Here is a 27,974-nt window from a genome sequence, read left to right on the forward strand (position 1 = left end):
AGAGAGTCAAAGAAAAGTTTGTTTTGGATAGACCTTGAACGCAAAATAGTTAGGAGGCGGCGGATTAAAGAGCTACTTTACCTTCATCGATGGGCCAAAACTGGAATTAAGGGGAGGGAAATCTCCAAAAGTATCGAGAAATGACGACGCATTACTCAAACGCTTCTGGTGGCTCGGAAGAGCAAGTGCATCTGATGAACGATGAAGAACACGAGTCCGAGAGTCCTCAGTCTTCCCGTCTAAATCGGAAGAGTTTGGTGATCTTTTTTGGAATTACAGCGGTAGCAGTAGCGTTAGTAGTCGGAACAGTTATGGTGTCTTTATATTCTGGTAAGCGTTAGTTATAGACGGAGAATCTTTGAGTTAGGATGCGAAATTCAGCGCTTTTAGAAAGTGTTTTGCATTACCTAACGATAGTGCCGCGCTAATTAAATCGCTCAGAAGATCAGAGCCAGGTGTTCATCAAGAAATTTGCAATTGTGTAACTTCAAATTTTGCTTGTTATTCCAACCTTGATTTGTTAATGGCGTATTCTGTTTCTATTCTGTTACTCTGTTTTACTAGGGGCATTTTATTTCGGCTTGATCTCTGTTTTGTAAGTTGATCTTTTCACGCACTCACTTGTGATCGAAATACACGGAAGAGTCCCTTCTCTTCGATTGTCTTCGTCGATGAAGTTATTGCTGTAGGAGGGAATAGTCATTTGTGGTTTAAATTGTCCTTCTTTTCTAATTTATGGCTAGGCTTTTTATATCCCGTGAGTGGGGAGTGAAAATGTTCCCTGAAAAGTAGTTCGATCTAGTGGAAGACACCAACCCACCTAGCGAAGTTACCTGTAAAGTTTCATGTTTGGTTGAATCTATACAGTACTTTTTAACCAACACCCGCAGCTTGTGGTTTTTTCCCGGGATAGGTTACCATTTCTGAAAGACGAAATAACATTAGTTTGTTAAGGGGGGCTCGGGGGTGTTAAATTAGTTTACAGTGCCTTTACACAATTCTTTGGGATCTATTTTTTGTCATCGCTTCTGTGAAGAAAAATTTTGTTCAGCATATCACGGTTCATTATGAGCTCCGTCTATCCCTCTTTTTTGTGGTTTTTTTTTTTAAAAATGAAAGGGAAGTATTTGGTATTTTTTGCATCATATTTTTTTAGTTTTACCAGTGATCAGCGAGAAAGTCGTTGGTCACGAAGTTTTTGATTTTGAAAACTTTTATGTTTATGTAAATTTGATTTGAACACAGAAATAGAAGCCAAAAACTTGATTAACTTTATTTTATTGAGAGAAAAAGTGATTACAGCTAATTTTTACATTACATAGTAGGGACAAAAATACAGAAGTAAAAGATGAAAGACGTTTCTGGGACAACTTCAGCCTTAAATCAATTGAAATTGGCTGAGATATGAATATTCATAGCTCATACAAAATAAAGTTGGGGGTGTTCTGCAGCAATTCATTATTTTCATGAATAATGATAACATAGAGTGAAGATTATAGAAGTTGAGAAGTTTTAAAAATTTGTTTATGGATTTCTAATTAGGAATAGTAGTCTTATGACTCGAAGCGGTCAAAAAGGTTGCTGGTAATAATCATTGTGAATACACCTGAAGTGAAGGAGAATCATATGTCTTGCAAAATAGTCATTTCCTTTGTTTATCTCAGTGTTGATCCTTCAGGCAATCCACGTCAGAAGTGATGCACATTAGAAGTGATCTACAGCAGGAGTGATCTAAGTTTTGAGACGAACTAAGGGGCAGATATCTTCGAAGAGTTTTTTCTGGGTTGATTAAATTGGTGACAGCCATTAAGCAGTGTCATGTATTCAGAAAGTATGACAGAACTTGATAACATTTGAGCATATCATGAACTTGCATGTGAATCTATATCAACTTGATATGCAAATTTAAGGTAAAAAGCTAGGATTTCTTAAATTTTCAACAAGGGTTATGTTGCAAGTTTAAGTAAACTTAATACAACTTTCACAAAAGACTGCCCATCACACATATCAAGATAATGTGGCTGTACTGCAAGCTCCATGTATTGCATTTTTATAATTGAACTCCTGAATAATGTATTGCTTGGGGAAAAAAAAAGTTTGTTAAGAGTCAAGTCTAAAAGTCTGAACCACCTATTTTTGGGGGCCCTATATTTAACTCCGGAATTTCTAAAAATATGAAAAACAAAACTCAACAAGCAAAATTGCTTGGTAGTTATAAACAGCTCAAGATAAGGGGACCAAAATAGAAAGAGCACATAAAACACTGATAGTGTGTGCCTAAAAATCTATGTTTACTAGTATTGACAGATAAGCATATGCATCTATTCTTAAGGGCAATTGAATAATTAATAGGTATGAGTTAGCCAATTGTTTTCTCTATTGTAGTATGATCATTGATTATCTCAATGGGCATTGTATTTGGATGAAAACTAGTGGTTAAGCTGCACCGATTGTCCGTTGATTGTCTTGATTCTTTCTTGTGTTTGTTTGTTCACTGCTGTAGTCTTTAGTCCTGCTAACTTATCATAGTTTTTGCTCACCAGCCAATTTCATCACATGCTTAAAAAAAATTGTACATATAAAAAATAAAACCACTAATTGGGGACTCTTAAATTTCTGAAAATATGCAAAGCAAGCCACATGAAGTGAAAGTACTTAGTAGATATGTCTTATCAAGTAGATATGAGCAGCGTACCTTAGCAACCATTAATTAGAGAATTGCTTCAATAGAACTGAAGAAATAATTGTTTTCATGCTTGCTGTGATGCTACAAGGGGACAGGTGATAAAAACAAAAATATTCATAGTAAAAAAAACTATTTGGTGAGATTGGCACATCCTGGACACTGTGAAGAAAATTGTTGTAGTTGAAGAGAGAGAATTTTTTAGTTTGAATCAGGGAATTATATCTAGTAAAATGGAAGATATTTTTCTTACCAGGATGCCACAGACAACAATAAATATCTCACAATCATTTCAAAAGGGCCCCTTGCCAACGCATTATAAAAAGTCTTTGTGGAAAATTTGATAACTGACAGCAGCACATCATGGAAGCTTTGAAGAAAACTCTTTTTTATGAAGAGAGAGCATTTAAGAGTTTGAATCACCAGTAGTAGAAACCATCGCCTAACAGAAACCATAGTAAAACTAGGTATAGATATATGAGACTCGAAATAAGGGGTGGTTAAAAGATACTGTCTAGTCAGGATGAGAGTTTGTTTGATCATTTTGATTGGTCATGGACAGGGCGTTCAAATTAATAAGTGGGAAAATTGATATATTCACATTAATTGCGGAAATGATTAGCAGTTAAATCATGAAATATTGTAGCGGCTTGTTGTCAGGAAAAAGGTGAACACAGATGTTTGTGGTTGCCAGGAGGCTTCATAGGTTTGCATGAATAACACAGAAACATCTACATCAGTTGATAGGTCAAATAGATATCGCATCAATCAACATCTGCTATGAACCCACAATTACAGTACTGTTTCAATTGTTGTGTAGGATGGGAAGATTTACTCTCAAAAGAAGTTTAAAATTCCTTATTCATAGCAAGTGTTATCATCTTCCAAATCATGAGATAAAAATATATTGTAAAATGCTTTGAATTTTATGATTACAAGGTTTCTCTCAATTTTTCTCCATTTGGTGATTGAACATATACAATATGTGCTGACAAGTGGAACATCTATGTCATGGTGCTACTTGTCAAACAGGGATGTGCTAAATGTCTGCTTATACTGCAAAAAATAAGAAAAAATAAATTCCAGGGTGACTGACGGTCCACATTTATCAGCTGAAATAGTAACTTTTTATTTCTTTTATTGTTGCTCCAGCATCTGAATGTACTTTTAATTATCAATTTATTTGTAGTCTTCTAGCATTAAATGACTTCCGCAGATGTCTAAGACTAACAGTATTTTTCCCCCAATGGTGATGTATTTTATCAATTTACTCAGGCACCAATAAGTATGGGCTTCGCTGTTGTATGTGACATTGAATTCTTCAAGAGATCCCTCACCTGAAGTGTGAGCGTATGCCCTATTCGTTTTGAATGGAACTCAAAATGCTAATTACCAGAACTGTTTTCACACTCAAGACATGTGGAGAAGAATGTAACATAATAAGAGTACAAGCCTTAATCCATCTCAAGGCAAATTTTGAAAACTTGCAACTTACAAAAGCCTGTGCACAGCTTTAGCTGGCCAACAAAATGTCACATCAACAGAATATCATAAATCTTTTCCCATCACTGGCACACTGGTTTTCCTGTGTTGAATTTGCATGTGGTCTGAAATGTCATGAGGCAAGAGGCTCCAATGGTTTCTTTAATGGTAAAGCACAAGAATTGGTAACTTTCTGACTTGTTTGCTTGAAGCTGAAAACTCTGGCAAAGAAAACTCAAGTCCACAGCCACATGACCAGTAACACACACACACACACCCATAAACAAAAAATCCCCAAATGGAGTTGGGAGTGACATCTGCTAAAAACAATATATGGAGGTTTCATTGACATTCTCCTTGTCAGCCTCACATGTCCAGTTTTCTGTCAAATAGAAATAATTTCATCCTGTGAAAATGCGTCCAGTGAACACCCTAATACTCTTTAGCAATTAGTTTTTGAGCATACAAGGAGATATTTTTGTCCTTATTGGCCAATACTTCAAAATAGATATTTTTGATATTTTGGTGGGTACGTTAGAAATGAGACATGACTGCTGGTATTTTTTTGGCCAATCAACATGACTGACAAGTGTCTGGAAATTAAGTAGATATATGGTATGATGAATACACTCTGATAAACACTTATAGCTGGTTGGTAATTCAGCTGGAAAAAAATGGTAGAGGAAGTACAAGTCTGAGAAAAGTGTGAATAATTGGTAAAAAGGCTTGGTCACTTGTCTCTATCTATGCAAATGATACATGTTTTAAGATACAGAAATAGTGAACCCAATATTGAAATGTGTTTTGAAAGATGGAGAGCCATCTCTCCTAGGACCCAAAACTGCAAGGAGGTTAAGTTAAGGCAGAGTGGCAGATCTTAACAAAGAGTAACTGTAAACAAGATGAGATGACCAGGCATGCTGTACACAGTGAGCATGCATGAGAGATATCTGAATTGGTATTTACAAACATTTCCATTGCAATGCACAGGGGTATGAAATAGGTAGAAACAATTCTATGTTTTTAAAAGTAAAACAAAGAATTTAAATAATTAATTAATAATAAAACTTTAATTGTGAGACACTGTATTAAGAACCGTCAAATGTACTTCTCTTCACAACAGCTTTCTTTTGGGAATCTTTTAACTTGTAAGAGGAATTTATTATACTGTGCATGTTATATTCAATAATCACATTTCTGTTTCTTTTTATCTCTTTAGGTAAAGGTGAATCTTTCCCAGCTAAAATGGTTCGAAGTGCAGATAAGTTTCATTTTCAAGATATTTTCAGTGGTCGTTTTTCTCCAGCAATGTATTCATGTGACTGGGTAGATGGTGAGTTTTAATCTATTTATCAAGTATTATAACTTCACTAATTCAAGTTTACTTAAAATGTAGCTTATTAAGTAAGGCCCTGGTCATAAGACAATTTGAAAATAATAGGCCGGGTACTTGTGGGACTATTTCAGACTGGCAAGCCAGAGCATCTTGATTTAATTATACATAGTGTACTCATTGGATAATGGGGGATTTGCTTGGATTTTGACTAATTTTGACTTATTTATCTTAAAGCAATTTTTGCAGCCCTTATTGTTTTGTCATTTGGTTTATACTAGTAAAATCAACCTACAGTGGGAGTCTTGAAAACATATTAATTTATGTGGTTAAATTAAGTTGTGGAGTCAAAGAGATGGTGTGCATGAGGAGTGGTCTTCTTATTCCCATGTGCACTTTTGTTTGTGAATTACACAATGAAGTAAACACACTGCAGTCAATTCATAGGCAATACCCATTTGTTCAAATGAAATTCTACAAAATTAAACATAGGCATGCTATGCATGCAAGAGTTATATTTTTGGGTGGGTGGATTAATTGAAACATTTTAAGTGATGTCTACATTTTTACAAAAGGAAAGAGTATTAACATGGAAAAGAACAAAAATGTTGAATTAACTCACACACAGGTATTTTGGGGTTGATTGTGTGTGTTGTGCAAGTAACTGTAACCAAAAATAAACTGTACTGTCGCCAGGGATACCTGTTAGTACAAAATGTAGACTGCAGACTGCAGAATGCACTGAGTGCAGACCGGATACAAAATGTAGACTGCAGACTGCAGAGTGGGTACAAAATGCAGACTGAGAATGAAAAGTTTTTTTTTTCGTCTGGTATGTGAGAACATGTCATCTTACAACTTACTGAGCGTCATGCAATCACTTTTCTGTGATCAGCTTTCACAAGTATGTGCACTATTGTGGAATATTCCTGGTCCATTTCTTGATCAAAATTGTTCTTAATATAATTTCAAGCCTTCATATAGTCTTATCACTTTGCGTGCAAGTTGGCTGGTGTGATGTCTGTACAGATTTTACCAACTTAATAAAAGTAGATGTAGATGTAGGTGTAAATGAAATGTCACTATTGAATATTACTGTAATTTCCAGCTGTTTACCCACAGGTAATCTGTTGATTTTGCATTAAATGTGCACCACTGCAGGTAATAGGGAGGTGTGGGTTATGTGACATTTTCAAAATCTACTAGTAGAATTGAAAAAAATTATCACCAACATGCATTTCCACCTCTCAAATGAATTTTATTGTATTAAGAGTGCCACAAAGCGGCATTAAAACATGATGCATAATTATTTGCATGACAAACAAATTGCTATCGGCATGCGTGAAAACAAAACCTTGATGGTGACAAAAATAATCCAAAGATATCCATCACATCAGTAACAAATTTTCATTTAACACTGGCTTGAGCTAAAGAGAATTTTCCTGTTTTAAGGGACTTGTTAGGCCCAATAGAACCGGAGATGTCAATTTTTTTCAGAAATTGCCGACAGTACTTTATAATTCAAGTTTTAACACTCAACTTTTGCCTTCAAAAAGGCGCTGAACGATCGCTTGCACAAAATGTGCCCACAAATTTGCATTTTGTTAAGTATGATATGTTGAGATTTGAGCATGGGCCACTAGTGTTTTTACTGTATAATTTTATCAATAAAATACATGCTAACATTGACACAGAATTGTGCACATGTCTTAATTTCTTTGACCTTTAAACTTGACAAAGACACTTTCAAGTTTTCAAAAGTTAGATCAGACAACTTTTAAAAGACTGAAATGTATCACCTTACTGTTGAAATAATAAAGTTGAATAACATAGCATGCGGGTTATCCATCAGTGCGGGTAATCTGTTAACTTTTTTTTTAGCCGTATGCAATAATTGGCTGGTGAGGGTAATTGGCCATGCAGGTAAATGGCCAGAAATTACGGTAACAAGGGCAATATTCAAGAAACAATTGACAGCTTTGCATGTGGTCTGTATTATCGTCTTTTTAAGCGGTATGTGTTTATTTTGTTGACTAAAATGTGGACTGAGACCAAAACTGTTCCTTTGACTTGAAATATTTTCAACGTTAGTAGATCACATCATATTACCTTACCTTACCTCTATCATTATTATCATTCCAGATAACAGATTCAAATAAACATGCTAATGATGGTATCTGAATTCGCCCTTGCCAAAACATAAATGAATCCACAAGATCACTTTCTCCAGGCATTGAAAAAATTTCCATTTGTCCAGTGTTCTCAAAATTACCCTTGAAACAGCCAAACAATTTCCCTCAACAGCCAATAATGACACAAAATCCACCTTGCAATAGGCTTACAACTGTTCAAACTTCTAACATCGAAAGACCTGATCCAAGAGAAATGCACCATGAAATTGACTGCAACCAAATTAAACCATTAAAGAGAGAACTCAACCATCTTTTGTTGAAAATCATTGTTAAATGAAAACACCCCTTAATATTGCATATCAATCAAACACAATGTCACATGAGGGGACAAAGCTTCATAGGAGCCACACAAAATCGCCCATTGTTAATTTTAATCAGACATTCATCTAGAGATAGCATCAAGCAAACCAATCCAGAAAAATATAATTTGCACACTTAACAAATCACGAATCTTGCAACACAGCTTGCCATTAAAGAACTGCTGAAAATCAAAATGTTTGTTGCAATTCATGAACACCACAAGCAATATTTGATTGAAAATTTTTCCACTTACTCTCGTTGGGAAGGAACAATAACCATGATCATGCTACAGTGCACAGAACTCCATTTTCTTTTGAACAACCATCCACCATTTCCACAGCATGAGAAACACATTTACGATAGGTAAGCTGATGTCTTTCATCCATCCAGTAGTATTGCATTTGTCATAAAGTGCAGTAAAACACATGTTAAAAACACAGAAAAGCAGCATTTCTTATTCTAACTGATGATTCCATTTTACAAATCCCACGCTAATTCTTTGAAATTTGAACACCCCTCAAACCAAAGAACAAAAACGGCGCTCTGATTGGTGCCAGATACATACCCTCATATGGCAATCTGATTGGTGCCAGATACATACCCTCATATGGCAATCTGATTGGTGCCAGATACACATACCACTCTATATGCTAACATAGAGTTTTTTTTTTCAATAACTCAAAAGTGAGTCAGAAAATGTGTATTTAAACAAATCACAAAAAAGCTCCTTGTCCACCCATGGCATTAAAGAACTAATCTTCACTGAAGTGTCAAGCAGTCCTTTTCCATCCTGGATCTACAAGAACACATATATGTTGCACTATTTGATGAAAATTTTAAACCATTTGAATTTATGTACAAAATGTACAAGTCAATATAAAATTGAAGCCAAAGACTCTGTTTTAAAGTGAGAACTTAGTGTTGCGAGGACGTTTACCACAGGCTGAAATATGAGACCCAACCAAAGAGTCTACCATGAACAATTTTTCATGTAATGTGGGAAACAATAGATTGAAAGATGATGTTCCTTTATTCAGAATCTTCGGGTTGATATTGATGATTTTCTTAGGAAAATTGGAACAAGTAGACATTCAACCAATGAGCAGTTAGGGTTCTATTAGGATAATTCAGCTATGAGTGATTGTGGTTGCAGAACGACATTCATTGCATTCTTGAGCCATTTGTGCTTTCTGTTGCAACCAGAGCATTATTTGATCATCATTAGCAATTTTGTTTGTTAATAATTTACTCACAGACGGTTGATTTTGGTTTAGTAAGGATGTGTGAAATGGTTTGCAGACAACTGTTTACAGAATTCTCATTAATTTTGTTGTCACAAGTCATTTTATATGAAACAACTTGAAACATTTCATTGATGTTTGAACAAAATATTTTTCTGAGGTTTTCTGTGTTGATTTATGTTATGAGTCCAGGTAACTAGTGTTTCATCCTGTCAGTGAAGTGACTCCTCTCTCTCTCCATGTGAATGACTAACCATATCCTATTACTGAAAGAGAAACATATTAGGTATACGCTGTGGGCAGTGTGGTTATGTTTTATTTTGATTGGAATTTGTCAAAATATTTAACAAATAAAGAAGCCTTGACTGCGCTTTGTTCCATTGTAAAGCACGCAGGATGCAGCTAGAGCATGAAAGAAGTATAGGAAAAAACACAAGACATAGTCAAGTGTTTCTCCCCACTTCTTGAGTGCTCTTAAACTGCCTCCTAAGATTTCTTGGGATGACAGCGCCATAAAACTTGGCTGCTGTGACTGATGTGGCCTTCTGCTGAAGGCATTGGAAAGGATATCAGAGAAAACTCTTGGTTGTTTACTCGCAAAGTGGCTGATGTAATTTCTGAGGCGTGTTTCATAGCAATGATGGGAGATTGCCATTATGAGCTAGCTGTGATGGACCTCAGCATTATTGCAGTCACTCTGACACCATCATGATTAGTATGAATTTCACAGTTATGCCAGTTTGGCTGTACTTTTCACCATTCCTGTTTTGTTTTTGAATATGAAACTAAATATACTACACTAGCATTAGCTGTGTTTGATTTTTATTTAAGAAAAGTCCAGGAAATGGTGGGACATAGTGCAATTTGGCAGATGGCGTGACAGCTTTCGCTTTCTTGCTCTATGTTCTATACTCTGATAGAGCAGGCTGTTTCAACCAATGACAGTGCACATTATATTTGCACTTCATCATAACATAAATTAAACAAAATATTTAAGAGTGGACTTGTAATGCCTTAAACATCATCCCTGATCATTTTCAGGTGGTGCTTATGCAGGTTTTATAGGTTTAAGGTTATAATAGGTTGTACAGAGAGTCCATTATAACAACATTTGACTTACAAATTTATGTTTTATTACAGATGATAAATACATAACTTCCACACAAGATGGATTTGTATTAAAAGATTTAACCATGAATAAACCAGTTGTTTTACTAGATGCTGATACAAAGGTGATTATTAGATACTTGTGTTGTAATTGAGCTGGATTTAGACTTCATTAGTTACTGTCCTCTACAGTGCATTTCACAGAATGTTTGACAAACAATTGTCCTTTCTTAGTGGCACACTGCTATTTTATCTGACAATGAAATAGAGTTTTTATTTATAATTATGAGTATCAGCTTGTCAGTGTACTACTGTACATTTTTGGTCTCACCGCTTTGATTCAGGGCTTTGTTCTTCCAACAGTATCAAGCATATTAATAACATCATCATTATTGGTTTTTTGATTTTTCTTTCTTTCCTTTTAACTTCAGTATCCCCTCCCTTAAGAAAACATTAAAAATTTTTGCAATGGTTTGGTTTGGTCTTAGTTCTAGTCTTTAAATTTGGGGTGGTTTTTTCTCTCCTAAGCAGCTTAAAATATTATTCTGCCTGACTAAACTTGGAATTGCTTTTTCTTGCAATGTAAAGGGCTGTCTTTTTTTACCAAAGCAAGGATGCTTAAAAGATAGTAAACTTCACCTGCAACAAACTTGTAACTTTCCAACAAAGTTTTGTCTGAAATTTACAAATGCTTTCCAGGTTTTCAAGTTGACTAACAACTACAAAATAAAATTGTCAACTTTGTAGCACAAACATCTGGAATTTCAACCAAACTTTGACGACCATGTGCCAAAAGTTTTGAAAAAGGCATAATACTTCCTGCTGGTTCAGTAGATCCCAAAAACTTGCCTTGCAGCCTTGTGCACTATCAAGTCAGCCAATCAGATGATGGTTTTGTATAAGTGAAAAATCTTAAGCTAATTATATTATTGTATATTGCTTCATGATCTTTTAGCTTAACTCTGAGTTAACTTAACTCTGACAATATGTGTTGTACAAATCAATAAATTTTCCTTTTTAGAGAAAATTGGGGATCCACAAACATTGGTTTTCACCTGACAGAAGATACATTCTTTATATTAAAGATCAATTACAGGTAAGTTACACATCAGTTGTCCATAAGTTATGAGTTGATCTTTATTAATTTAAAGGTAATTAATTACCACACTGGTATTATACCACACTTCTTCAGCCAACAGTTGTGTGAAAAAGAAGGGTTTTTATTGATGTTTTAACTTTGTTGTTGTATCTTTTTTCATTTTCTTTCTTTCTTTCCTCCTTTTTCTTTTAGCAATACAGATATTCATTTTTTGCAAAGTATTATGTGTATGATCTCGTGAATAGGTATGTATTTCTTTCTTGAATTGTTAGCCACCTAACTTGAAAGTGGCAGAAATAAATGAAAAGCAATAATTATCTTTGATAACAACAAGTTTAGGATGTACATTTAGCTAAGACTTGAAGTAAATCTGGGCACCCATCAGCATTTTCTTTATGTTGTTGGTATTTTCATTCTTTAGTTGATTTGAGTCTAGGATTCAATTCATTTTATCTGCAGAGATATTATTCAAATTGATCCTGGGAAAGGAGAAGATGCCAAGAAAATACAATATGCCACGTGGGATGAGAGTGGAAGTAGTTTGGTACAGTGATTAATTTAACGAATAGATTCCAAGTTGCCATGCGTCTGTTTAGTAATAGATCACCGATGATGTCAAAATGTGGTAAGAACAAAAATGTGGCACACGAGGTGCAGCCAAGTGTGTCACTGATGTTTGTACTGCATTTTGATGTCCTCTGTGATCTATTACTGAACAGACGCACAGCAACTTGGAATCTATTTGTTTTGTATAATAAAGAATTAAAAAAAGTTTTAATGATGATGTCATCTATACGTCTGTCCTCCAATAGATCATAAGTGAGAACCAATCAGAATGTGTGCATAACTGAGCTTATTATATAATTGGTATTTGTTAACATGTAGAACAACTTCCTCCAAGTGCTGTTGATGATATATTCTGACCTACATTGTACACTTGTCAATTCTTATCAAGATTTACTCTCCCCTTTCTCTAAAGATCTCTCAAATGGTGGCAAATGTTTCTAACAGATATGAAAACTTAAAAAAACAAAACAAAACAAAACAAAGAGGATGGGAATGGAGCATACTGCCAAATTAACAATTTTTTCTCCAAAAAAAAAGTTTTTCCCATGAGCAAATCCTTCTCTGGTTTCATGGCAATTGGTTGGAAATTTATGAAACAAATTGATGGCACTCAAGACTGACCAATTTACACACAAAAATGAATCAGATTGGGAAAATTGTGCCTCCTTGCATGCCTTTCACTTGTTAATTGGAAAGGTGGGGTTTATTTATAGACTCAGATGAACATGTTTTTGTATGAAAACAAACTCTAACTGCAAGCTGCATTTAAAATTTGATTTCAGGCATTTGTGTATAAAAATGACATTTATTACATGGAGTCACCCAGGTCATCTGTCAAGCGGCTGACTGATAGTGGTGTGGAACACAAGATCTTTAATGGCATCCCAGATTGGGTGTATCAAGGTTTGTGACTGTCACTATCACTTATTTATCAGCCAAAAAGACTCCTGAATTTAATAAAGGAGCAATTGAAATTGGGCTCCAGGTTAACCATGACAATGGCCATGGTATAATGCATGGCCATTGTCATTCATTTTCATACCATAAGTGAAAGTTTTCCAAAGAAGATGGTACAGATTAGTGTGGAAAAGGAAGGTTTAGCATTGCTTTACATATGAGGCCCAAAGAAAGTCACTGACGCACCACTGACACACCACCAATGCATCTTGTACATTAGAAGGATAAATGGTGGCCAATGAGTCAGTCGACAGTCGGTCGACAGTCGGCTGACATGTTGGTCGATACGTCAGTAGGATCAGATTCTTTACCTTTACCAAATTTAGTATAGTGTGCCATGTAATATCCCTTTAAGTGTCCTGGAATGTATGGCTAACTGTGCCATTCAACAAAATGAGTGAATGATATCACAAAGGGTAAATGAGCTAACACCTCAATTTGGAGAAATCACAACGAAAAAAACACTAGGCAATGTTTCTGTATCTTTATTGAGTGTTTTTTTTTTCTTTACCAATAGACAGGATCCCAGTTCCAAATGTTAAACTATGTAATGTTTACTCAGTTTTAAGCCAGGCAGCAATGATTTTTTAATGAATCAAGCCAGGTGGTCTGCCTGGTGCAAAATACCTGGGGAGAACACTGACTCAGTAGGAAATCAGACTACTGTCACAAAAGGGTGACAGGCACTTTAAATTTATTTAGTTTGAGTTAAGTTTTTTAAGGCTTTATGGTGAAAGCTCAGTTTACAATTTACAACCAGAGAATAATTTTTCATGTGAATAGTCATTCTATATAATGATAACTAAGGTTGTTGTTGTTGTTTTTTTTTATACCACCTTCAACAACTACTGATATTTGAGGCTTTCATTATTTTATCAGTTTAAAAAAGCTTGAGATTTCTTTTCAGCTAGGTATGACAGCTGATTTTAGTAATGCATGGTCGAGATTCACTGTGTAGTACACTTTTAAAAGTGGTTCTCCTAAGTTCTCTTAGTTATGTTAGTTCCTGCACTTAAACATTTGGTTATTTTTTGCCTTTTTACAGAGGAGGTACTCAACTCTGACCATGCCCTGTACTTTTCCCCCGAGGCTACGTACATCGCTTTTATTCAGTTTGATGACACTCAAGTGATCTTGTATCAGTTTCCTTGGTATGGTGATAAGAAAGATTCATATACCTCAATACGGAAGATTGCATATCCCAAACCAGGATATCCAAACCCAACAGTGATTGTGAATGTGACTCACCTGGAGACTGGGAACACAGTGTCCTTGTTGGAACCTGCAGATTTCCGGAAAATGTAAGTATGTTTCCAGTTGCAAAGTGAGCAATTTATCTTCTAAAACCTCCTCCAGTTAAACCCTTTTTCTGGAACAATATGTCGATGATGTTATTTCTGCGGTATCCTTGAATTCAGTAGAGCTGTTGATCCAATTCACCCTTGAGCGTGAAAAGGATAGACATTTGCCCTTTCTTGAATTAAATGTGTCCAGAGGGGTTCAGGGTAATTTAGAGACAAGTGTCTACTGTAAACCTACCCACACTGACAAATACCTCGCTTTTGATTCTCACCACCCTATTTGCCATAAAAAGTCTGTAGCCAAAACTTTACTTAGGAGGGCTGACTGTCTACCATCTTCACTCGATTCGAAGGCTGAGGAGAGAAAATTTGTTTCCAATGTCCTAAAGGCAAATGGCTATACAAAAACTTTTCTCCATAACTGCCAAAAACCAGTTACAAAATAACGCTCTTGACGAAAGGGAACCAGCGACTGGTTTTGCTGTTATTCCTTACATACAGGGTGTTACGGAACTCATCAAGAGAATTTTGAATAGCCACAATGTTAAAGTTGCTCAAAAACCTTTTCAGACTTTGGGGCATGTTTTTGCCAAATCTAAGGATCCTGTCACAAAAGAACAACGAACCGACGCCATTTATTCTATTCCTTGCAATGACTGTGACAACGAATACATCGGACAGACCAAACATCAGTTTGGTACACGGTTAAAAGAGCACCAAAAAGCGGTTTTCCTTTGCAAAAAGGAAAATTCAGCTTTATTGGAGCATACATGCCTAACTAACCATTCAATTGGGTCCTCTAAATCGTGACGATGGCGGTTTGCTTCCTGACACCTATTTACAACTCGTCAGAAAAAAGGCCGCTAATCAGTGATCATATAAAAGGACCTCTTGTTGCAGCGTTTAGATCTCCCCTGATGAAGGCACTAGACAGGAGTGTCGAAACATTGGGTCTATGAATTGTAACTTCTTCAGTTACATTCATTAAATCTGTAAACCAGAGTAGCATCAAACTATGTCTGATTGTCCACCTGGTTGCCGTGTGAACTTTAATATACCTCCTCCAGTGTTAGATCAAGAGGGCTACATATTGGCCAAGGTCTTTTCTGCTTTATGTTATAAACAAATTGAGACAAATTCAATTAGGTCCATAAAAATAACGAAAGGGTCAAGGTGTAGCCATTGTAACTGGAAAGGCTTTGACATCTACATAGCAAAACAGCATACAGGCAAACCTCAATTCATAAATATCCAGACTTGCCTCTCTGGTCCCATTTTTTATGAATACTAATTAGCCGCATTTGAGATCTGTGCGAACTCTGAAATGATTAACATGGACCTTCTTCACATGTTATTAGTACTTGATCCAGAAAACAGGTGTCTAGAATGGTCAAACTTACATGTGCATGTATAATCAAGGGGTTATGATTGTGTCGTATCAACAAATTTTTTTCAATGACCGAGAGGCAGCAGCCAGAAAGGTGAATAGGAAATCAGATGTTGTCTCTTCAGGGGATCTTCTGCATCCAGCAATAGTTAATAGTCAATGAGAAATTGATATTAATCAATTTACTATAATTTTTTTATTCATTCCCAGTGATCATTATGTTGTGAACATTGCATGGGCTTCAGAAACAGCTGTAATTGTGACCTGGCTTAACAGAGATCAGAATGAAGCAATTATTCATATGTGTGACCTGCAGCCGACATCTTCTTATCTGCGCTCCATCTGTAAACAGGTTATCTTCAAACATCTTTCAGATGCCATTAACTTTTTTTTGTGTTGCATGATTGTAAACATTTGAAAGGTTTCACCTAAAACAGATTCATTGCTTTTTGAAGGTGAACACATGATATTTGAAGAGTTTATTTGTCCATTTTTTCATGCTTGCTTATTTTTAACACGGTTTGAAATTGTATTCTTTAGTTCTAAAATTATATTCAGACATTTTTGCTATGTTTTCAAAGGAAAAAAATGTTAAAAACTGTCTTTAATTGATGTGAAATGGTTTTTTAACTGCTTCACTGTGTTAATTGTCAATTAAACAACCTGCTTTTTATTTATGGATCATCAATCACATATCTATGAATGAAGAATTTTATTTTGAGTAAGATGAGTTACTTATAACCAGTAAAGCGACTTTGTCATATGCTGTTGCTTAGAAATTATTTATGTCCAACCCAGGAAGGGTCAGTAAAAACTCCTGAGGCAGGAGATAAACAATTGAAACTTAATTTTCATGTACACTGTCTGAAAGAAAACTCCCAGAAGGGATAAGGTTACAAACCACAAACTTCACCCTGAGGGGTAAGGATAGTGTCAATTGTTATTTAATGAAAGTCTCTGTTTATTTTAGAACTCTGTTGTTAAAGTGCAGAATGGTTGGGTGGATGATAAGGTATGCTTTCTTGTAAAAAGTTGTTCTCTGTGCCTTTCAGAAATTCTCTGATTATTTTTAGTAGTTATATAATGATGTAGGGTCTTGCAACCTTCATTTTTTAAATATGACTGGTAATGTCAATGACATTATTAATCTTGGATTTATCTCAACTTTCTTTCAGTACCAAACTCCTCACTTCTCCAAAGATGGATCTTACTTCATTACAACATGGCCATTTTCACAACCAGGTGGTGTGGGAAAATTTATTCATCTTGCAAAGATAGGGACAAAGGTTTGTTTTGCAATCAAGAGAGCTAAATAGGTTCTGGAAAAATGACAGTTCATTACATTATTTTCAGTGATTGCCTGACTTCTCCTATTGGTTTGCTTACTGGACTCCAAACTTAAATATCTGGTTTTTGTAATTTCAGGGAAACACAGATCCTGTAGAATTAACTAGTGGAGCTTGGGAAGTTGTGAAGATTCTTGCTCATGATGACAAAAATGAGATAGTGTTAGTAGCATTCACTGGAGCTGTCATTGAGATATTATATTTTAGAAAATCATTACCTATGCTTTTACAATCTGTACAAATTTGAAAACAATTTTTTGATATGAATAGAGATAATGAACAACTTTTTACATCAAATTTGTTTGCTGAATATGTCTGAGACACCACTTTGCTTATAGTTTCAAGTGCAATTAGACTGAATTATTTGTATCATCAGTTTTATTGCTCTAATACAAATGACAAATATTTTTCACAAATATTTCACGCAAGTATTCAATTGTTTATGAAATGTTTCTCTGATTTGTCAATATAATGACAATGATGACAAACAGGCTTTATCAACTTGTGCATTTTTGTTCACCAAAATGAACAAAAACTTCCTTTTTATTTAAAAATGGTGCTTCAACCAAAAGTGTAACAATAACAACTTGAATGGAAGTTCTTATGCATTTTTACTTCTGCCATGATCTTAACTTGAACATTTTCACATGACTTTAGAAGAATTGCTAAAATATAAATGGGTTACTCTATGAATTAGCAAGCCACCAACAACTCCAAATGAATGATTGACAAGATTAACCTCCTCACCTTGGTACCTCCACATAGTAATTATACTTGAAATTTTAATTTTTGAGGCAAGGGAAATGTTCTTGACTTACAGATACTTCAGTGCAACCAAGGAATCACCAACTCAGCGTCATATCTACAGGTCTGTTAACACTTGTAAATGGCTTAAGGTTATTTATAGGAGCAACATCCTTGGGTGTAAAGAAACAATAAGTGAAGTACTTTCAATCATCAACTGGCTTAGATCCCATAGGAAATTTATAAGTGCAATGATGTAAAAGTGTCAAGTTGAAGTAACGGTGCAATTTATCTCAATATGCTTAGGTTTTAGCCCTTTGTTTGCTTTCAATTTAGCTTCTTTCTTGAACTCATTTGATCAGTTGGAGTTCATCTGAAGGATAAAGTTTAGTGAGGGTGATATCTGATAGTACAATTTTCCATTCAATTCTCCAATGTGGTGTTTCTCCTTTTAGTTGATTATTGAGAATATTTACTCATGTCACATGAGTGGTGGTAGAGATTGAGGGAACTGATGAGTGTAATTTTCTTCTGTCCACCAGCACATGTTCCTTGCAATTCTTTGCCTTTTAATTGTGGTTCTTGTTTCCTTGGTTCAATTTTCAGTGTGAAGATAAAATCAGGAGAGCTTTCCTGCTTGACTTGTGGTCTACCCACAGTGATAAGTAAGAGGCTATGGTATTTAAAAGACCATGCATCCTCATTTGCATAGCTTTGCATGCCTGTATTTTTGTCTTGAATGTAGAGTGCCAGTTGGCTTTTATTTCCCAAAAGTAATAAAAATTTTAATTGCATGCAATTTGTGCAATGCATTTAAAAATGGACCCTTTTTATATATTGACAAGCTTTATATGTAATATATAATAATATGTTGTAAAATTTAATATCATAAGCTAGCTGGGTGAGTTTGAGCATGATATCATGATATCAGTATATACCAGTTTCCTCAAGGAGGCTTTTCAAAGCCTCTCTGGCATGTGAAAGGATTTCAAACAAGCCTAAAGTTGTAAATCATGCCCATCAGAGGAGATAAGGCAGTGAAGAGATAGGGACTGCAGCAGCAACATTTTATTTCCTGTTTGCAGCATGTCAGAATGTAGATCTTCTTGGTATCTACTCGCTTTTTCTAAGAGTGACCTGTATTGGAACCGTTTTCTGTTAACTATTAGAAAATGGTTATGAAAGGTGTTCCTCATCAATGAATTTTTCTTGATCTTAATCTTAAGTCTTAATTTTTTGCTTTAGAGGGAAACAAGTGTTCCTACTATAGTGCAAGTTTCAGCCTTGGTGGTAGCTGGTATATCTTGTACTGTCAAGGTAATTTTGAAATATCCTGTTATGGGCTCTCTTTGGTAGTGATGACAAGTGACAAGCCATGCTTGGAGCCCACTGATTTCTTGGGGCTTCACTAGTTATGTTGTATTGTCATTGACAGCTTGGTCATAAACAAGATAATGAATTGATTGTGTTTGGGAGGTTACGTATCACTTTGGACAGCGTTAGCTGTTGTATTTGTTGTTTGAATGGTTAAATTTGTAGAGTTGGACATGTTTTTTTTAACAATGGTAAGGAAATGTTATCTCCAAACCACTTACTGTGAATGAGACATCCTCATTTGAATTTAAGCAATTTATTAGCCAAGGACTAAAAAATTGATTGAAATCACAAATCTATCTCTCTCTCTTTCTTGCTGCTTATTACTTATTATAGATGTTCAATTATGAAGATCTAGTCCCTATTTATTGGTGCATTCTTTTGTCTTTTTTTAAATTTCTTTTAATTGGTTTTTAGGACCAGGAATACCTGAAGTAACTCTTCGAAGCACAAAGAGTAGTAGAGGTGAATTTTGACACTTTGTGGTAAAATACCTGGCTGCATGCGGAGTTTTTAGGCTTACACCTTCCTATGCATCAGGATATATATGTATATAAAAAACTGTGCTGTCAAGTCATTTCTTTGTCAAGACGTCTTTGCTACCATTAACTACTAATGTTACATTTTTGTTATTCTTGGCTCATGCATGTCTAGGGAGGGTCATAAAAAGTTACTGAATGTGATTTCTCTGAGAAAACTATGGCATAAAGGCCTTGACGAAGTTTTTGATTCATTATACTTTAAACCCTTTACACCCTAACATCAGTATCCATATTCTCCAAACTGTTCTCAATACATTCCCTGTGGTGCTGGAAAGGAGAATTTGTTTAACACTCAAGGGCTTCTTCGGTTGGTGACCATTTCCTTTATTCTCATAACTTTCATGTTTGACTCAGAGATGATATTATAAGGAGAAATTGGATGCAAATCACTCCTTGGGGCTAAAAGGTTATACCAACATAATCATATATGATGGGAAGCAAAGATCATGGCAAGTTTTGGAGCTTGAAATATTACAAATCCTTTCATTATTTGTGTTCACATGTTCTTGAACATGAATTTTCATTATGACATAGAGCATCAGTTTGCCCAGATCTTTGTCCAATGTTTCTCATTTCTAGATGTGAATGAGAAAGGAATTTTTTTTTACAAAATATGTATCAAGCTTCTATTTCAAGTATGCACCTTTCATTATTGTTTGGGTTAGTTCAAAAGATAGAATAATCACTTATGTTGACATTTGGTTAGTGTGTGGTTTAGCAAACCACCGAGTGAAGGGTATCAGAGGGGAGGAGTGGGAGGTTACAAATCACTAATCTTTGCAAGGATTCTGGATAGTCTTTGATCACATAACATATTTGTCACCAGCCATTCTAAATATGGATTCTTCAATGCTTTTTTTTTTTTTTCATGTGTGGCAGTTGAGATCCTGGAAGATAACAGTGCCCTTCGTGAAAGATTGGATGGAGTTTCTTTACCCATAGTGGAAAATTACATTGTGAAAAGTGGTAGCTATGGTTAGTAAAATCTGCAAGAAATGCATAAATTTAATTTGGATCCAAGAGTATACAGGGCCTTTTTATCTTTGATGTAAGTAGGTATTGCTTCAAAGTGAACAGTGGTTGAAGTTTTTCAGGAATTCTTGCCAAGTAACTGCCAGCTGCAACTCTACTACTTACAACATTTGATTTTCTGCACTCTCCTTTTGTGTTCTCTATTTACTGGAGGACACATGTAACTTACTGTACTTCTTATGTCTTCTCACTTCAGATCTCTATGTAAAAGAATATCGCCCACCAAACTTTACTCCAGAAAAGAAATATGCTGTTCTGTTTTCAGTGTAAGTTTAGTTTCTTCTGAAGTATTATCCTCCTTGAATTTCCATGCAGTTTTTTACTTAAAAAAAAAATAGTAGTAATATTAATAATAACTTGGGTTTTTGAATAAGCTACTTCACATTATATTCAGTGTGGGACTTGACATTTAAGTATCTCCCATCTGAGTAAATCCCACTGGTGAAAATTCCAGTGCCTTGCTATACTTTTCAATATGGCCAAAAAAAAAACAAAAAAAGCAAAAAAATAGACAGGAATGAAAAAAAGGCTTTTTGTAGTTTGGGAGGTGTGTGAGATGTTTGGTAGAGCTTTGTGATGTCTTGGATTTGAAAGAGTAGTATGTTGTACAAAAACACTCCAAGGAAAATTTAAAGTATCTACTGTGTTATCCTGCAAAGCCCATTAATCATCTCTAACATGTTTCATATGTACTAAGATTAACATAAATTACTTTTACACTCCTTTCAGGTATGGTGGTCCAGCATCACAGAAGGTTTTTATAATCAGTATTACTTTTCATGTCAGTCAAAAGTTACAGTTCAACTTCAATGTTTTTTAGCCTTAAGGATTTTGTTAGTTTACATGGTTTGTTCTCCAATAGCTGGGTTATATGGAATATTGGTGTTTCATGTGCATGCAATTGGAATAAGAGACTAGCTGGCTTGATGATTAGTGTGGCATACTCTGGATTAAGGCACAAGGATTTAAGCCCTGTAGGTTGCTTTGTGATGTGTTTTTGGGAAACACATTTTCTTAGGGCCTCTCCCCAAACAGAAGGATGGACAAATGTTTTGAAATATATAACATTGTTGAAGGGTATGTTGTGATGGAGTAGCATAACATCCAGATAAAGTGCTTAGATAGCTTGAAGTCAATGAGAAGGTGGAACACTTTTGTTTTTTATGACTCCAGCTGCAAGACTCAACCTTTTCATGTTCTTCTGCACAGCTCGGCTTCTGAAGCTGGTTTGGCAGTATTTTCTTTATCATTTTTGTTTTGCCATTAGGTTGTTGACAGTTATGGTTATGGATTTGAAACTGGTTATTTAGTCAGCAACTTTGACTTGATTGTGGTGAATGTTGATGCCAGAGGAACATGCTGCAGAGGAGAAAGGTGAAGGATATAATGTTCTCTTTTTGAATGGTTTTTTGAATTTTAAATGTTATCAAAAGAACATCTAGAAACAATCATTTAACCCTGTCATTGTTCACTGTTCTAGCCATCTAAGTGTCAATGAATAGGTATCTGTCCCTGTGTCTTCATGTTCACTCTACCAAAATAAGGATATCATGACTGTGTTTTGTTGATAAGTCATCAGTATGAAGCAGACTTACTACAAACAATCTTAGTATTTCCAAGTTATGCTAATCTTGGAAGCAAAGCTGAAAATTGACAACTTAAGTAACAGAACTTTTGTTTTTCTTGTAGATTTAAGCATGAAGTTTATAAACATCTGGGAGAATATGAGACTGAAGATACAATTAATGTTGCCAAGTAAGTTGGGGAGCTCACAAATTGTATACAGGGTAAATCACTTTCTGTATTGATGTCTGTCTTTAGGCATATTGGAATGTTCAGTTAGAAGAATTGGTTGATACAGATGTTGTGACAATGGCATTTTGAATGAGAGGATGGCCATACGGAAAACTTTGTTATAAAGAAGGCAGTAAAGATAGCTTAACTGTAATGTATTACAATATGGCGCCAAATTAGAGATACTAAACAACTGAAATGTAGAATAGTTGTCTAAGAGCATGAAGGACCAAAAAGGGATAACACCACAATTTTTAACTGCAAACAACTTATTCCTGATTAGTCTTACCACTAGTGTCATTGATTTTGTGAAAGTTACATTCTGTGGTCTTATAAATCAACTTCTTACTAGTCTTAGCTTTGGTTGTAATTGATTGTTTTTGTTTTATCTTCAGGGAAATTGCAAAGAAAGATTATGTTGATGAAACAAAGATGGCCATATGGGGCTGGGTTAGAATAAGTGTTTTGGTGTTACCTCTGATTGTTTTAATTCTTTTTGTACATACAGTGTGAAACTTCTTTGTAAAGAGTTTTTTACATAATTGTGATATTTTGGTTTAATATACAATCATCACTTTTTCATTCTTACATTTTCTAATTGGTCAAAGGATGTGTTAAAATGTGCATGCATTTAGGTGTTATTCTCATGATAATCCAATTTTGTATTGTAGTCATATGGAGGGTACTTGACATCCTATGTTCTTAGTGTTAACTCTGGGGTGTTTAAACTTGGAATGGCTGTTGCTCCTGTCACAGACTGGAGATATTATGGTGAGAATGTAGCAAACAAGGTTATGCACTTTGCTTGAGAGGAGCATACCTGGATTCCCACTGCCTCTCTTGAATAAATTCAATGTACAAAGTGTTTTTAAAGCTTTTCTCTAATGGATAAAACAACAATTACCAGTTACATGTTGATTACTTCTCTTTCCATTTCAATAACATACTACTGATAACCATGGAAATGGAGATACATCATTAAATATGCCTCTTATTTCATGTTGTGGACCTCTTGAGAATACTGACAGTGTAGTGCATTGTTTCAGCAGGTTGAATACTTTGGGTCATTATAATTTGAGTTGTGACTGGAGGATTTTGATCCATTTTGCTTTTGGGTTCTTTTAGTTGGAGGTTGCCATTAATACCTTTTGTCTCACTATATGTGACAGCTAACTCTCTTTACAACACATTTTTCTTTTGGTGAGATGATGAAAAAGGTTTGCAAGGTTGACTAACTTAACAACCAGATTGGGTATCTCACTGAATGATACCTTCCTTGCACATGCTTTTGGTTGAGAGAAAATGTTTTACTAATACCATGTCATTTGCTTCCTTTTTTTATGCAGATTCCATTTACACTGAACGTTACATGCTCACTCCTAAACAAAACTTAAAGGGATATGAGGTAATTTTATTGATAAATTATTTTGCTGGCTCCAAATAGAAAACTGTGTAGCTTTCACCTCTGAAAGGCAAGAGCTAATTCACCCACTGATGCCCCAAGACTCTTTTGTTGGCTGTTCCTGAGAACTAAGTGTTTTATTCTGTTAAAATCCTTTAGTTGGTAATGTTCTTAATACACATTACTTGTATCTGCCTAATAGCACATTAAAGTTGCAATAAAGTTTACATCCTGCTCAACAATCTGGGTGCAGATGTGTGAACCAATCCCTGTAAGAGGCAAGGAAGAGATTCTGAGTTGGTTTCTCTGTATTACAAGGCTAATGCCCATACTACTTGACTTGTTGGAAGGGCCACAACTTGATTATTTGTCATTTATGAATTTTAGATATCATCAGTTCTTAACAAGGCAAAAAATTTCCAAAATGATAGTTTTCTTCTGGTACATGGAACAGGAGATGGTAAGTTGAATTTTGTAGCAGCATTTGAGTTCTTGATTATGTTAATATGACCATGGACTGAGATCTTAGTAGCAGGATGATACAGTATACATTAAGGGTATAGCTGTGTATTAATTTGGTATTAAAATTTTGACAACTGTTCTTTTTACAATTTGACAATAAACTCCATTTCACAATCAAATGAATACCACAGTGAACACTAAACCCAAAAACTAAAGTATTTTGGCACAAAAACCGATTGAAAAACCAATCTAAAAATAGCCAAAACCACAAGGAACCAAAACTGATTTTTGTCAAGTGGAAGAATGTACTAATCATTACTATTGTGTTTCTGCAGATAATGTACATTTTCAGAACACTGCTCAGTTAGTAGCAGCTTTGACGAAGGCAGGGGTCAAATATCAAGTCCAAGTAAGTTATTGATGACTAAAGAAAAACCCAAAAATGTGTGTAAATTTTTGTTTATAGACTTGGTAGGAAGTTGAGGATATAGGGAGACACATTTTTTAAAGGAGATTTAAATAAGAAAAAATCCGTTTTATTACTTTAAATGTAAGGACCATTATAATTATGATGGAATGTCCAGACTGTTGAGTGTGGGAACTCAGACCAAACAAATTTTTGTTACTTTGCTGTGAAAATGTTTGGAGGATTTCATAGAATTTCACACTTTTTACTTGTATTATGACAACTTCAAATTTGATGGGTCTTTTTTTTTAAACAGTGATCTTTGTTAACTATATAGGACATCCTTGTTTTAAAATTGCTTTTTTATAGGAGTTCCTTGCTGATTGAACACATTTTTAAATACTCCTCTAAGTTTATTTTGACTATAATTCTGATGAAAAGTGATAGAGATTTTCTAATGAACCACAACATTTTTTGGTAATGGATTTTATTCCCTTCCTACAGTTTTACACTGACAAGAATCATGAACTGTTGGGAACTGAGACACAGAAACACTTGCTCAGACTTCTGACAGACTTCCTGACGACTGAGCTCAGAATTAACTGAAATTTTGAGCAAATGTGACAGAACTTACAGTCTATGACATTTTGTCACTACCTTAAGTGCTAACTTGATTATCCTTTCATTACCCTTTGGTGACTTTGATCTGTTAAGTGACCTATTTATAACTGACTAACTGCTGATCCACCAAGTCATCAGCTGTAAAATGAATACTTGTGTTTGATTGTAAAATAATGGTAAACAACAAGTGGCAGCAGAGAGGGGCATGGGATGACTTAGAATATTGAGAACTTAGTCCTCAGTACTCTAGTTTACAAAAGAGACAGATTAGTTTGTTCTTTTATTTATTTAATTGATTTAATTTGTTGCCATATGCCCTTATGAGACATTTCAAACACAGATCACCTTCCTGACTGATACACTGAACTTTGTAATTACGCTCTTTCTTGTAGTTTTATCCGGACAAAAACCATGGTTTGAGTGGCGATGGAACGTCACCACATCTGTACCATTTACTCACAAGGTTTCTAGTGGAAAAATTGTCCCTAAACAGTTAATACAAAGGAAACTGAATGGTGTTGAGTCTGGTCAAGCAGTAGTTCTGATATATTAAGTTAATATTATCATTTTTGTCTTAAAAAGGACACAAGTTAGTTAGTTGTAAGATATTATTTTTGTGGGGTATTTAAGTAATGCACTCTTCTGGAAAGACTGCAATGTTAATTCCTAAGTTGAAAATTTCTTTTAAGTATATGTTTTTTAAATATGAAAGAATTAAATATTTCTTTCCAACAATCAGATGGTAATCATCCAAGCAACCTTTATGAATGTGCAGCTTAGGAGAAAGAACAGAATGAATGGTATTTTTTGGAGTGACTTTACTGAATACATCAGCTTTTGGCTGTCACATCAGTTTGCAAAGACTGTGCTTACCATAACGTTGGCATTTGCCAATTCAGCAATCTGAAATATTTGAGTGTTTACCATATATGTAGGTGGTAGCATTTATTTTGTGAAAGCATTCCTCATAATTGCAAAAATTGCAGTATTATTAAATCATTGTAAGGGTATTTGTTTGAATAATTATGAATTTAAAGATGTGTGATGTGAGACAAAAACTGTCCTCTGTTTGAGCCTGAAAATGTTGAAATTAAAAATTATTGGAAAGTCAACTACATATTTCTCTTAACTTATAATACATCTTAAAGTACTTAAACCTCCAATTGGACAGTGAGGAGCACCCCTCATACTTATTAAATGTACGCACAATGTTTAAATGCTTGTAGCAGAAATCTACATTTAATTAATTTTCTTTTGATTAGATGGTTTAATAGTAATATCCCTTATTAGTTTCTTAATGAAACATTCATACTTATGCTAGTGATGTGAATCACACAGCCTTTGTAAATGGGCTTATATTGAAAGCCAGAAATGTTTTTCTTTTTCATAATTTTTTAAGGTTTATTGTATTAATGAAAAAGGAGCCTGCATTAAAAAATTAATGATATTGAGATTGAAGGAATATGAATGTTTCAGTATACATTAACACAGCTCTTTTTCATCACTGTGATAGAAATTATAAAGTTTGTGGGGGTTTTTCATGAACAAAAAAAATCTGAGTCTGGTTTTTCGCACAAGACCATGTCATGCCAGCACCCACAGTCTGCCACAATTCATTCAAGATACCAGAGGTTAGCTTAGGGTGGCTGAGGGTTAATGGGGTAGAACATGGCTAATTTAGGGTAGATGTGGGTTAACGTGGTATAATATGGTTAACTTAGGGTAGATGTGGGCTAATGCAACATGGTTCACTTAGGGTAGAAGGGTTTAACATGGCAGAATAAGGTGAGCTAGGACAAGTCATAAGTCATATTTAAAGCATATAACATAAATATTGTCAGCCATTTTGTCGTCTTTATGGCATTGAAGTATATACCTGGGAAGTATATACCAGGAATCGAAGTTAGTGTTGGAAGAATAATTGCCTAGAAATTTTGCTAAACTAACATAAAGAGTCAGTAATGTTTGATAGTATTAAGAGTCTCACTTTATCTTTTCGATGCAATTATCAGGGGTTGCAAATCATAAACTCCTCGAGACAATAATTGTTCTGAAGTTACTGACATTCTATCGACAGGTTACTAACACCTTATTGACAGATTACTGACAGTTGGTCAACTGTTGGCCAACAGATGTCCTGAAGAAGTTATCCCTTCAGCAAAACCTAAATGAAGCTGTCAGAAAAGTCGGTAAGCTGTCAGCCAACAGTTGGCTGACAGATTACCAGATGTTGGCCGCCTGTCGGTGTAGGGGAGCTGTTCTTCACAATTACCTTATCACAAATGTAATCCAGAAATTATTCTGCTGGCCTTGAATAAATGGAAACAGTCGGGAACTGCATTTTTAATTTAGCAACTGCAAGTGCTATAATTATAATCATTTTTAATCATCATTAATAATAGATGGTAGACTTAGTAGATGAACTAATTATGCAAAAGAGAAAGATTCTTTCACACATGCGATTCTGTCAATTAGAGAAGATTGTAAGATTTATATCTAGTAAATTTGTGGATAACCTAGAAATTCTTTACTTTTACTCCTTTTGCCTGTAAACCAGAACAGCAATAAATTTGGTTGTATGAACTGAATTGAAAATGTGATG

At 34.9% G+C, this 27,974-nt stretch overlaps 1 protein-coding gene across 1 annotated transcript; it reads left to right on the forward strand.

Moving 5' to 3' along the window:
- Window positions 1-27,955, forward strand: LOC131773947 (dipeptidyl peptidase 4). Its single transcript, XM_059089932.2, has 27 exons — window positions 1-330; window positions 5,385-5,498; window positions 10,372-10,463; window positions 11,360-11,434; window positions 11,630-11,682; window positions 11,897-11,981; window positions 12,787-12,907; window positions 14,007-14,262; window positions 15,860-16,001; window positions 16,620-16,661; window positions 16,825-16,935; window positions 17,075-17,157; window positions 17,816-17,863; window positions 18,346-18,404; window positions 18,985-19,056; window positions 19,531-19,578; window positions 20,535-20,630; window positions 20,884-20,953; window positions 21,417-21,441; window positions 21,955-22,061; window positions 22,377-22,442; window positions 22,877-22,931; window positions 23,153-23,252; window positions 23,828-23,886; window positions 24,271-24,343; window positions 24,681-24,754; window positions 25,765-27,955. Exons 1-27 carry the CDS (start codon window positions 141-143, stop codon window positions 25,867-25,869), a joined length of 2,421 nt encoding a protein of 806 aa, XP_058945915.2. The 5' UTR covers window positions 1-140; the 3' UTR covers window positions 25,870-27,955.
- The last annotated feature ends 19 nt before the right edge of the window (window positions 27,956-27,974 follow it).

Source organism: Pocillopora verrucosa, chromosome 13 (genome assembly GCF_036669915.1).
Source record: "Pocillopora verrucosa isolate sample1 chromosome 13, ASM3666991v2, whole genome shotgun sequence".
NCBI classification, from domain to species: domain Eukaryota; kingdom Metazoa; phylum Cnidaria; class Anthozoa; order Scleractinia; family Pocilloporidae; genus Pocillopora; species Pocillopora verrucosa.